The sequence below is a fragment of the Pelophylax lessonae genome (genome assembly GCF_965119305.1).
Source record: "Pelophylax lessonae genome assembly, chromosome: 7".
In the NCBI taxonomy this organism is placed as follows: domain Eukaryota; kingdom Metazoa; phylum Chordata; class Amphibia; order Anura; family Ranidae; genus Pelophylax; species Pelophylax lessonae.
Genome location: NC_138774.1, coordinates 144,938,451 through 144,951,449, shown reverse-complemented (window position 1 = coordinate 144,951,449; position 12,999 = coordinate 144,938,451). Strand labels below are relative to the sequence as shown.

The following is a 12,999-nucleotide window of genomic DNA, read 5'->3' as shown; positions in this document are numbered from 1 at the left end:
AAAATGCTGCCGTCTTCTCTGGGCCAAAGCTCATTTGAATTGGACTGTTGCAATGTGGACAATAATTCCATGGCCAGACAAATCAAAATTTGACATCCTTTTTGGCAACCATGGGCACTGCGTCCTCCGGACTAAAGAGGAGAGGGACCTTCTGGCTTATCAACACTCATTTCAAAAGCCTTTATCTTTGATGCTATGGGGGTACATCAGTGCATATGGAATGAGCAACTTGCACATTTTGAATGGCACCATCAATGCTGAATGTATCCAGGTTTTAGAGCAACATATACACCTATCTAGATGATGTCTTTTTTCAGGGAAGGCCTTGCATATTTCAGCAGGAAAATGCTAAACCTCATACTGCATCTATGACGACCGCATGACTTCATAGTAGAAGAGTCCGGGTTCCTAATTGGTCTACCTGCAATCCAGACCATTTGCCTGCAGACCAGATACCATTTGAAAATATGACAGAGTATTAAGCAGCTAGAATCCTGTATCCGGCAAGAATGAGACAACATTCCTCTCCCAAAATTCCAGTTTCCTCAGTTCCCAGATGATTTTAAAAGAAGAGGGGGTGCTACACCATGGTAAACATGGCCATGTCCCAACTTTTTTGAGATATGTTGCTGCTATCAATTTTAAAATTGACATTATTTGAAATAAATGGTACATTTTTTCAGGTTAAACATTTTATATATTTTATATTGTAAATAAAATATTGTTGTAGAATTTTCAGTAGAAAAGGGCATTGGTGGCAGCCTCCAGATTTCCATCAGCTCAGTTTTTTATTTATTTTTTTAATGAAGGGCGCAGGCCTTACACTTATTACATTTTAATTCAAGTATTGTGTGTATCTCATATTCATACTGACCTTTCTCCTGCCTCATTATTCAGTGTAACAGCATGTTATCACTCACAAATGTAATTATGTTCTTAGTTTGTGCAGCTGCCAGGAGTAGTTAGGATCTTACCATTTCTTTACATGTCAGTAAGCTGCAGTAAACCTGTTTGTTTAAAAAAAAAAAAAACAGAACACAGAATAACATTCATACAGCAAAGCAGTCGTTTTTAAACGGTAAAAACATAAAAAAAAAAAAAAAAAAAGTTTCTTTAGTTCTAGACATTGGCAAAACATTAAGACAGAAATAGGGACACCTGCAAGTGCTAACATCCCCTTATGAGATGGAGCTGCATGGCACAGCAGAGGTCAGCGGATCCTAAGAATATGTGAACTTCTTTACAAATCGTTTCAGGTTAATAGACTGCATATATGCTTGAACTGTTTATTCAACATTTTGCCTAGAGTGGCACCTTAGGCTGCCAAACACCTAAACCGATGGTTATTTTTTTGAGGGTCATATAAAAGTTTAGTTGACCCTTGCTTTGTAAATGCTTCATATATTAATCGTACAGTACAGGACACAGGCTGGATAAATGTAGATGACACTTGGTTAAAAGCTGCTACTTTCAGGTGATTGGACACTGGCAAACAATTTGGACAGGCTCCCTGGGCGTACCCTTTTAACCCTACCTACTCTGTGAGACCTACATACTTCCTAGTATCCTTAGGTGATGGACCTCTTCTCTCTTATGGAAAAGTTTCTACTTAACTAGTTCATATTTACTTTGACTTCTTCAATCAATTTTTCACTGCATTCTACGCTAACAATAGAAGCAGTGCATCTGGATGGGTGTAATACCTTGTGAGTCAGACCTAGGCCCCAATGCTGTGGAGACGACCTGTGATGTTTCAGGAACTGGATCCTGCTTGGGTTCTCACCTTGGCACTACAAGTGTAGTTAGCTGTAGGGTGTTATACAAGTCCATTCCTATTGTTCCCAGAGCCTGAAGACCCCTTCAAGGCTATGGCCATTATAACGGGTGAAGCCTGGACCCATACAAGGACCAGTGATGTGAAAATATAAGATAGGTTCCGCCTGTTACTGGACCGTTACTGTAGCCTTATAGCAAGTATGGGATCTAATCTCTCCAATACTTGCAGTACACTTATTAAATTTATCCTGAATAGTATTTTATTTAACATGGAAACTGGGAATATTCTTGACTTTGTTTACTTATTGATTGTTTAACCACTTCAAAATCGGGCACTTTTACCCCCTCCTGCCCAGACCTGTCGCACTTTGAATGACAATTGCGTGGTCATGCAACACTGTACCCAAACTACATTTTTATAATAATGTTCACACAAATAGAGCTTTCTTTTGGTGGTATTTTAATCACCCCTGGTCTATTTTATTTTTTTTTGCTAAATAAACGAAAAAAAAAGACAAATGTTTAAAAAACAAAACCGCATTTTTCTTCGTTTCTGTTATAAAATTTTGCAAATAAATAATTGTTCTTCATAAATTTAGTCCAAAGCGTATTCTGCTACATTTCTTTGGTGAAAATAACCTAAATCAGTGTATATTATTTAGTCTTTAGGAAAGTTATAGAGTCCATAAACTATATGGTATATATCTGAAAATTGATCAGTCCTTTTTCGGGAAGTAGACAGACCAAGATATTTAGTAAGAGGCATGGCGAGTTTTCGAAGTTGTAATTTTTTGGAAAATTAATAAATTAAACGTTTTACATACTGTTACCTGGAAATCTTTTCTTCACCCTATGTGAAGACAGGCATTTCAACCACAAAGATTACTCAGTGCTTTACATTCTGGCCTTCCTGCGATTGGGACTTGACCAAAAATTAGCCCTAAGTGCTCTTAAGGGACAGGTTTCGGCTTTGTCCGTTCTCTTTCAGGAACTTTGGGCTTCACTTTCACTTAGTAAAACCTTTATTCAAGATTTCTCGCAAGTCAAACCCCATTTGTGCAGTTGTGCTTCCTTAGGGTTTCAGTTTGGTCTCTCTGCCTTGCAGAAAACACTCTTTGAGCCTATTGAGGGGGGAACTCCCTTTGGGTGATCTCTCCTGGAAAGTGACCACCTTAGTGGCTATTGCATCTGTCAGACGTGTTTTGGAGCTAGGGGCTCTCTTTTAAGAAGCCCTTCCTTATTCTTCAGGATACATTTGGTTTTATTTACAAGACCCTTCTTTCTACCTCCACATCAATGAAGACATTGTCCTTCCTTCATTGTGTCCTGCTCCTAAGGATCCTAAAGTAATTGCTCTTCATTGTCTGGACGTGGTCAGCGCTCAGTCGATCTGAAATCCACAGCTATCCAGAAAGCAGACACGTTTTGTCTTGCCAACAGGATCTCAAAAGATACAACCTGCTTCCAAGTCCACTTTTACAAGCTGGATAAGAAAACTCATTGTGAGAGCTTCCATTCTAAAAGATAAGGTACCTCAAGTATTCTTATGTGCTCACTGCATCAAATCGATAGGAGTTTCCTAGGCATCCTAACATCAAGCGTCTGTTGCACAGCTTTGTAAGACCATCACCTAGTCTTCAGTTCATACCATCCCCAGATGTCTTCAGCTGTATGGTTCCTTCATCAGCACTCTTAGTTGGGTCTTTGACCCTTGCCTACTTTGTGGAGCTGCTGGCACATTGTTGTTGCCCACCCCTCTGATGTATTGCTTGGGGATGTCCCAGTGTCTGTGAATATCCAGCCTGTGTCCCATTCTGTATGTTTAGGATAAAAGTAATTCTGACTTGCCTGTAAATTATTTATCTTGAGTACAGGACACAGATCATTCTCCCCTCTGTTACTGTGTAAATCTGCATTGTTTGCTAAAAAAAACTCAGGTCTCAGAGTGGAGTAAGGTTATAGGTGTACACCCAGGGGGCATGTTTGAGACCTTTGCCAATTTGTCCGATGCCCTGTCCTGTATTTCAAGAAATGAAATTCACAGATAAGTTAGAACTCCTTTTTTTCCTTTTTGTAAGTAACTTAACCTGTAAAAATCTTTGGGACTGGTGCTTACATGCCTGTGTAGCATCAGTCTCACATATTTTCACAGGTTACATTACATGCACATGTAATTTTTTGTATATTGTAGATGCTTCATAAAATTTAGTCTTCCAGATTTTCTTTGGTGAGGTTTGTGTTGTTAGGGGAAGACAACGCTAACATAAAGAGTTTTGTATCTGTTTTTATTGCTTTAGTTTTCTTGACTAGCATTAATAAATGTTCATTATTATCTAGGTGCCTTGGTGGATCAGGCAGTCTTTGAAGAACTTATCAGGGATTATTTGCCCCAGTTGACTGATCACATGACAGACATGACCTTTTTCTCCTCTGTGTCCCTCTCATGGTTCCTTACCCTGTTCATTAGTGTCCTACCTATTGAGAGTGCTGTTAATGTGGTGGACTGTTTCTTTTATGATGGGATTAAAGCCATTTTTCAGCTGGGACTAACTGTTCTGCACTTTAACATCGACAAGCTGCTGGTCTGTAAAGATGATGCGGAGGCTGTCACTATACTTAATCGGTATGAATGTCCTAAATCATTATTTTTGCTTAAAGCATATCTAAAGCGCAAGACAAAATCAAAATATATTGCAGCATAGCAGTCCTTGTGAATGTGTGCATTATTTTTATTTTCAGGCTTAAACTGATACACCGTGCAGATAAACGAATCTCCTGCTGTGGCTATTGTATTTTGACAGCAGGATCCACAGTCTGTGAATATACCTGTACAGCGACTGCATGTAATTGGATGCATCGTCTGGTGGACCAAACATTTTCCTGCAGTCTCCTGAAGTAGGGCTGGCGGGTTCACAGAAGGTGCAAATATTCTTCTATATCTTGTGTAAAGATGTACAAAGGCACATATGTTTGGAGTCTAGCTGGGGTGACAAACTCCTTCCATAGATACAATAAAGACATTTTTTTAGGCATAGGGGGGGCAGATATCCTGATATTTACAGGGTCCCCTGGTGAAAATAGAAAAAAGCCTGAAAAAAGAAAACTAATGCAGCCACCTCAGGGCTTGTAAAATATAATCTATAACTATTTTGTATATGAATTTAAATACTTTAAGTTCTGAAAATGGCTCCTAAAAGACTTGTTAGCCATGAAAATATAGCAATTTTTCAGGTTTGTATTGCTGTTTGCCTCTCTGTTAAGCAGGTTTCGTCTATTTCTTCTTTCCTATGTGGTCACCGGGGCAGGAAATGAGCAGAATCTTTTTTCTTAAAAAAACAAACATGTTTTATCTACCAGCTCTGTGCTTGTGTTTTGCACAGAGCAGCACTGATACTCCTCTACTTGGATTCCCCAGCAGCGCTCTCGGCTCCTCCTCTTTTCAATGTGCCACCATAGGACGCGGCTTCCTATGGAGGCAAGCCTGCGGGGTCGCATACCAAAGACACCAACATAGGGTCACGTAGATTTACGTATTAGTAATGATTAAGCACAAGATGTATGTGTGAAACGCATCTACGTGACCCTATGTTGGTGTCTTTGGTGTCATCACTTTGGAAATTAAAGGCAATTGTAATTCCTGGATGTGCGGCCGTCTCTTTTCTTACACGTTTTCCACTGAGGCGGGTCGGGGCTAGCACTCTATGGGATATTCCACCTCTAAGCTACCATCACACACCTGGAGCAGCGTTTTCTCCCTTCAGTTCATTTGGAACTGATTGGCTGATTTTGTAAACCCATCACTTCCTGCTGTTGTTCCTTTGTTCCATAAATAAACGAAGCTCAATGCTTTAGGCAGGACATTCTACCAAGCATCCAAAGTGATAACAGCCTGTGTGTCTGTATTACTGGGTACTGCTGAGCGCACTCCATTACCTTATACAAAAGAGCTGAGAACTGTACTTTTTAGCACAACGGGGTTAATTGCGCTTGGCGTATATTATTATCCAAAGGTGCACTTATTGGCGCAACGGAGTTACTTGCGCATCAATCGACATTAAGATCCAAGACAAAACCAAGACATGAAGTCCAAGGAACTGTTTGTAGATCTCCGAGACAGGATTGTATTGAAGCACAGATCTGGGGAAGGTTACAAAAAAATGTCTGCAGCATTGAAGGTCCCAATGAGCACAGTTGCCTCCATCATCCATAAATGGAAGAAGTATGGAACCACCAGCACTCTTCCTAGAGCGGGCCAAACTGAGCTATTGGGTGAGAAGGGCCTTAGTCAGGGAGGTGACCAGGAACCCGATGGTCACTGACAGAGCTCCAGAGTTTTTTCTGTGGAGAGAGGAGAACCTTCCAGAATCACAACCATCTCTGCAGCACTCCACCAATCAGGCCTGAATGGTAGAGTGGCCAGACAGGAGCCACTCCCCAGTAAAAGGCACATGACAGCCCACCTGCAGTTTGCTAAAAGGCATCCAAAGGCTCTTAAACCATAAGAATTAAAATTCTCTGGTATGATGAAACAAAGATTGAACTCTTTGGCCTGAATGGCAAAAGTCATGTCTGCCGCTCATCACCTGACCAATACCATCCCTACAGTGAAGCATGGTGGTGGAAGAATCAGGCTGTTGGGATGTTTTTTAGCGGCAGGAACTGGGAGACTAGTCGGGATCGACGGAAAGATGAATGCGGCAATGTACAGAGACATCCTTGATGAAAACCTGCTCCACAGCGCTCTGGACCTCAGATTGAGGCAAAGGCTTATCTTTCAACAGGAGAGTGGCCCTAAGCACACAGCCAAGATAACAAAGGTGTGGCTACGGGACAACTCTATTTAGGAAAAAGGCTGTATCATCAAAATGTGGAAAAAGTGAAGCACTGTGAATACTTTCCGTATGCACTGTACCAATACCTGGTTTAATGATCATGGTGTCACTGTGATTGATTTGCCAGCAAACTCGCCTGACCCAAACCCTTAGAAAATCTGTGAGGTATTGTCAAGAGGAACATGAGACACCAGACCCAACAATGCAGATGAAAGCCACTATCAAAGCAACCTGGGCTTCCATAACACCTCAGAAGTTCCACAGGCTGATCGCCTACATGCCATGCCACATTGATGCAGTAATTCATGCAAAAGGAGCCCCTACCAGGTATTGGTGTAGTGCATACTATACTGTACATGGACATACTTTTCAGTAAGCCAATATTTCTGTATTAAAAATCTTTTAGGCCAGTGCTCTAGTGAACAGGTGAAGAGCCGGGGGGGGGGGGGGGGGGGTTGACAACTGCACACATGTACTGACTTTATATGGTCCTATTGTTTTTTTTTTTTTCCTCCCCCTTATACCACCTAGTGGTGGTTTTTATTAAGTCGTGGTAAGTGTTGGAACATCCTTTACAGTTTTGAAGTGAATGTGGTATGTCTCTGGTGATTTCCTAGTGAGGTCATTGAGCTTATTCAGAATTCTAACAAGCAGCAGTGCAAGCGCTTTCTTTTTTTTGAATATGAAAAGTAAGATGGCTTAAGGAAATAACATTCAATTGTCTGCAGGTTTTTTGATAATGTTGTCAACAAGGACAGTCCTCTTCCTTCATCTGTGCAGCAAGCGTCTTCTGCCTGTGAGCGAAAAGGCAATAGTTTGAAAGTGGATATTACAGAACTTATTAGGGAGTCAAACGAGGTATGTATTGCTGAACACTGAACTACTTTTATTAGGGGATGAACCTACTGTTAACAGGACGGTTTGGACCAGTGGTAAACATTTTTTACTTTTGTAGAGGTTTGGAGCTATTCGTTATGAGGATGTAGAAAGCATGCGTGCCAGAAACCGCCTATATGTCATCCAGACTTTGGAAATGACAACTAAACAAAATGTGGTATGTACTGTCTATATTTAGCACAAGTAATAGAGAGCTTTGTACATTTGTGGTAAACAATGTAATTGGGTGATACGTTAATAAACTCGCAGATGCACTTTAAGAGGGCTCATGCACACTGCAGCTCAAATAAGCTGCTTCTAAAAGCTTTTGAGCTTTTTTTTTTAACTTTTTTTTTTTTTTTTTTCTGACTGGAAGCTTTCCTCCGTGTTAGCCAATGTGTCCATTTTGGATGGGCCGGACACCTCCCTGTTCGGTTCGCACCAGATCATCTCGAACAGGGAAAAAGTTCTAGCGAACATGCAAACTCTATTAATGTCTATGGGACACGAACATGAAAAATCAAAAGTCCTCATTTTAAAGGCTTATATGCAAGTTATTGCCATAAAAAGTCTATGGGGACCTGGGTACTGCCCATGTGTATCAATGCAAACATTTTTTTTAAAGGAGCAGTGATTTTAATGTTGCTTAAAGTGAAACAATAAAAATGAAAAAATCCTTTAAATATGGTGCCTGGGAGGTCCCCTTAATGTGCCTGTAACATGGCGCATCTGTACGCTGTATGTAGCCTGCTGCTGACATCTCTAAAGCAAAAAATGTAATTTAAACTTGCTCGTTGCTGTATTGTATCATCTGCTCCAGGTAATTCAGATTAAAAAAATGGCGTAGGGTCCCCCCCCCCCAGCCCAGTCCATACCAGGCCCTTTTAACAAGGGGGGGGCCCCCAGATGCCGGCCACAACGTACCCGTTCCCATTCACAAAAAAAAAGTGTAAAAACCACAGAAAATTGTTTATGTATGATGCATGCATATTCTTAGCCCCCAAGTGCATACCTTTACATTTATCAACATTAAACCTCATTTGCCACATAGTTGCCCAATTAAACAGCGCATTGAGGTCAGCTTGTAAGTTGAAAACATCCTATAAGGATCTTATTCCACTGTATAGCGTGGTGTCATCTGCAAACACCAAAATGGTACCTTTAATCCCAAACCCTATATCATTTATAAATGTATTAAAAAGTAATGGTCCCAACAAGGAACCTTTTGGGGTACACCACTGATAACCTTAGACAATTCAGAGTAAGAATCATTAACTATTACGCTCTGAATTCAGGTCTTTTAGCCAGTTTTCTATCCATTTACAAACTGATTTTTCCAAGCCTCTAGACTTTACCAACACATTAGCCGTGTGTGGGGAACTGTGTCAAACACTTTGGCAAAATCTAAATCTACTACGTCCACAGCCACCCCTCTGTGCAAGGTTTTGCTTGCCTCCTTATAAAAAGAAATAAGATTTGTCTGACAACTTCTGTCTTTTCTGAACCCATGCTGTCTGTTACTTAAAATATTTTTTTCTAACAAGAACTCATCCATGTGGTCTTTTATTAAAACTCGAGTTTTTGAGAGGAGCTTTCAAGCAGAAAAGATGCGCAAGTACCCAAAAACGCATGGAAAAGCACAAAAGAGCATAAAAATGCAGGAAAAAGCTCAAAAAAGCTTGAAAACACACAAGAAAATACGAAAAATTAGCTGAGGGGAGGGTTTGTGGGAAAAAAAACGGTGATGCTAAAAAAAAGCTCAAAGAAGCTCAATAAAAACATGCAAAAAAGCTAAAAAAAAGTACAGGCTTCTTCAGGCTGATATAAAGGTGCAAATTCCTGTTAAATCAGCTTTTTTATTTTTATTTTGAGCTGCAGTGTGCATGATTCCTAAAGTTAAAAGGTCCAGGTTTACCAAAACATCCAGGTCTACTATGTATGTTGCAAATATTTTAGAACATTTTTTTTTTTTTAGTAAATTCTTACATAGTTTTCATCTGGAGATATTGAAGTCATTTTTAAGGAGTGATCATATTTTTTGTTTAAATAAATAAATGTATATTTAAGAATTATATGTGTTTAAGAATCCAAAACTTCATTAAAGAGAATTAAGCTAGTGCCATTCCTTAGCAAAACACACACTTTGCTTTACATTTTCCTCACTAATGACTTATCTGCCTGCCCTAGTCTGTGGAGGAAAAAGTGCAGGAATTCAATGAATTATGAGAGTACTCATTAACTACAATCCATCTACCGCGGTGGTGGTTGTTCTTTTATTCACAGATCACTGTAAATTAATGATGTGGAAAATCCCCCGCCTATTGTCATAGGGGGGGATTAGAGGGGTGCAGGCAGGTGCTCTTTGGTAACATGTATATGTTACACCCTAAATACAGGCATAACCTGTAACGTATTACCCAAAGTGAACTTGTCCTTTAAATTGCTGTTAAGGAAAGAGGAAATTAAGTGCAGAGTAGCAGAAAACATAATAAAAAAGGTAAATGGGTATACTTAATGATTTATTCATATGATGTTTGTAATCACTGTATCAGCAAGAGTATGTGGCCAACTTATTGAAAACAGTTATTAATATACAGTAATATATTGTGTGGTTCTTGAAGTTATTTCCATGAAGTGACTTTTTAGCATATGCTTTCTTTCTGCAAAATTACTGCAAGCACTTATTACTTGTTCCCCACACTGCCTAGACCTACTCTTTAGGAAAAATCTATTACTGATTAGAACTTTAACATGACAATAAATATTTAAAAAAAACATGTTTTTTTTTTTCCCTACAGGTTCGAGTTGTGTTGCAGGATGTCAAATTTAGTTCTGCTGAACTAGAGGAGCTCTATTATTTATTTAAGGTATTTCCAGAAAAATAATTTTTTACATATGTACGTTTTACAAAAATCCTTATTTAATAAGACTAAGGGCTTTCTTAAAAGGGCAGCATCTGAAAAGAAATAACCTTTTGTTGGTCAAACTATGGTAAAGGAATAGAAATTATTCAATCTCGGGGATTATAAGAAGACACGGGACTACACGATGAGACTGGAAGAGAAGCGATTTAACCTTAGGCTACGTAGGGGGTTTTTCACTGTCAGGGCAGTAAGGACGTGGAACTCTCTTCTACAATCGGTGGTGTCAGCAGGAAGTTTTGACAGTTTGAAAAGACTCTTGGATGTGCATCGTAGCGAAACACAATATACAGGGATATAGGAAATGATTATCTACACCAACACACACCCACACAGGTTGAACTGGGTGGACTATTGTCTGAATTCAACCCTCCCAACCGTGTAACTATTTGATTGGGTATTCGTTAGGTGGATGGTGGCCATCCATTTTTTTCCCTCATTTTCAGAACATTTTTACGGCAGTTTTTTCTTAGAACGGTGATATTTTTTAGTAGATTTGGGACTGGTTTTTCAGAAGTAAACATTGTACAAATATGGTCGAAATAGAATGAGTCTTTTGGAGAAATTGGAATAACTTTAACGGCTCCAAATCTGGGATTTTGAAAAGTTGCAATGTATGGCCTAAGGTGGCACAAAATATTGTGCACTACACAATAGCATGCAGTACACCATATAATCAATATACAGTGCCTTGCGAAAGTATTCGGCACCCTTGAACTTTGCGACCTTTTACCACATTTCAGGCTTCAAACATAAAGATCTAAAACTATTTTTTTGTGAAGAATCAACAACAAGTGGGACACAATCATGAAGTGGAACGAAATTTATTGGATATTTCAAACTTTTTTAACAAATAAAAAAAAAACTGAAAAATTGGGCGTGCAAAATTATTCAGCCCCCTTAAGTTAATACTTTCTAGCGTCACCTTTTTACTGCGATTATCGCTTGGGGTATGTCGCTATCGGTTTTGCACATCGAGAGTGAAATTTTTGCCCATTCCTCCTTGCAAAACAGCCCGAGCTCAGTGAGGTTGGATGGAGAGCGTTTGTGAACAGCAGTTTTCAGTTCTTTCCACAGATTCTCGATTGAATTCAGGTCTGGACTTTGACTTGGCCATTCTAACACCTGGATATGTTTGTGAACCATTCCATTGTAGATTTTGCTTTGTTTTGGATCATTGTCTTGTTGGAAGACTAATCTCCGTCCCAGTCTCAGGTCTTTTGCAGACTCCATCAGGTTTTCTTCCAGAATGGTCCTGTATTTGGCTCCATCCACCTTCCCATCAATTTTAACCATCTTCCCTGTCCCTGCTGAATAAAAGCAGGCCCAAACCATGATGCTGCCACCACCATGTTTGACAGTGGGGATGGTGTGATCAGGGTGATGAGCTGTGTTGCTTACGCCAAACATAACGTTTTGCATTGTTGCCAAAAAGTTTGATTTTGGTTTCATCTGACCAGAGCACCTTCTTCCACATGTTTGGTGTGTCTCCCAGGTGGCTTGTGGCAAACTTTAAACGACACTTTTATGGATATCTTTAAGAAATGGCTTTCTTCTTGCCACTCTTCCATAAAGGCCAGATTTGTGCAGTATACGACTGATTGTTGTCCTATGGACAGAGTCTCCCACCTAAGCTGTAGATCTCTGCAGTTCATCCAGAGTGATCAAGGGCCTCTTGGCTGCATCTCTGATCAGTCTTCTCCTTGTATGAGCTGAAAGTTTAGAGGGACGGCCAGGTCTTCGTAGATTTGCAGTGGTCTGATACTCCTTCCATTTCAATATTATCGCTTGCACAGTGCTCCTTGGGATGTTTAAAGCCTGGGAAACCTTTTTGTATCCAAATCCGGCTATAAACTTCTCCACAACAGTATCTCGGACCTGCCTGGTGTGTTCCTTGTTCTTCATGATGCTCTCTGCGCTTTAAACAGACCTCTGAGACTATCACAGTGCAGGTGCATTTATACGGAGACTTGATTACACACAGGTGGTTTCTATTTATTATCATTAGTCATTTAGGTCAACATTGGATCATTCAGAGATCCTCACTGAACTTCTGGAGAGAGTTTGCTGCACTGAAAGTAAAGGGGCTGAATAATTTTGCACCCCCAATTTTTCAGTTTTTTATTTGTTAACAAAGTTTGAAATATCAAATAAATTTCGTTCCACTTCATGATTGTGTCCCACTTGTTGTTGATTCTTCACAAAAAAAATTACAGTTTTATATCTTTATGTTTTGAAGCCTGAAATGTGGCAAAAGGTCACAAAGTTTAAGGGGGCCGAATACTTTCGCAAGGCACGGTATGGTTTTTTGTGTGTGTGTGTCATTATAACAGCCGGGTCGAATCTATTTAGCCTATTAATGATGACTGTGTTATTCCAAACTAATTTAAGTAATCAGGTGTGATTGTTCCACATCAATATTTTTATGTTGTTTATATGAATCTTTTAATTAAAGTTACACTAAATTAAATCCCAATTTTTTAAAAACATACACATCCTCTACTTAATGGCTCTATTTAGTCTATTATCCAATAAATTGTTTCTTACTGTGTTTTTCTGCCTCGTAATGTTCTCTGTGAGCCTATGCTTGCATA

General features: G+C 39.6%; 1 protein-coding gene across 1 annotated transcript in view; it reads left to right on the top strand.

The window, feature by feature from the left end:
* Positions 1-12,999, top strand: part of TBC1D8B (TBC1 domain family member 8B) — a 93,374-nt gene that overhangs the window by 71,581 nt on the left and 8,794 nt on the right. The window contains exons 12-15 of the mRNA XM_082264319.1: positions 4,114-4,399; positions 7,337-7,466; positions 7,564-7,662; positions 10,283-10,351. Coding sequence (XP_082120445.1) covers positions 4,114-4,399; positions 7,337-7,466; positions 7,564-7,662; positions 10,283-10,351 — 584 coding nt within the window. The remainder of the gene's footprint in view (positions 1-4,113; positions 4,400-7,336; positions 7,467-7,563; positions 7,663-10,282; positions 10,352-12,999) is intronic.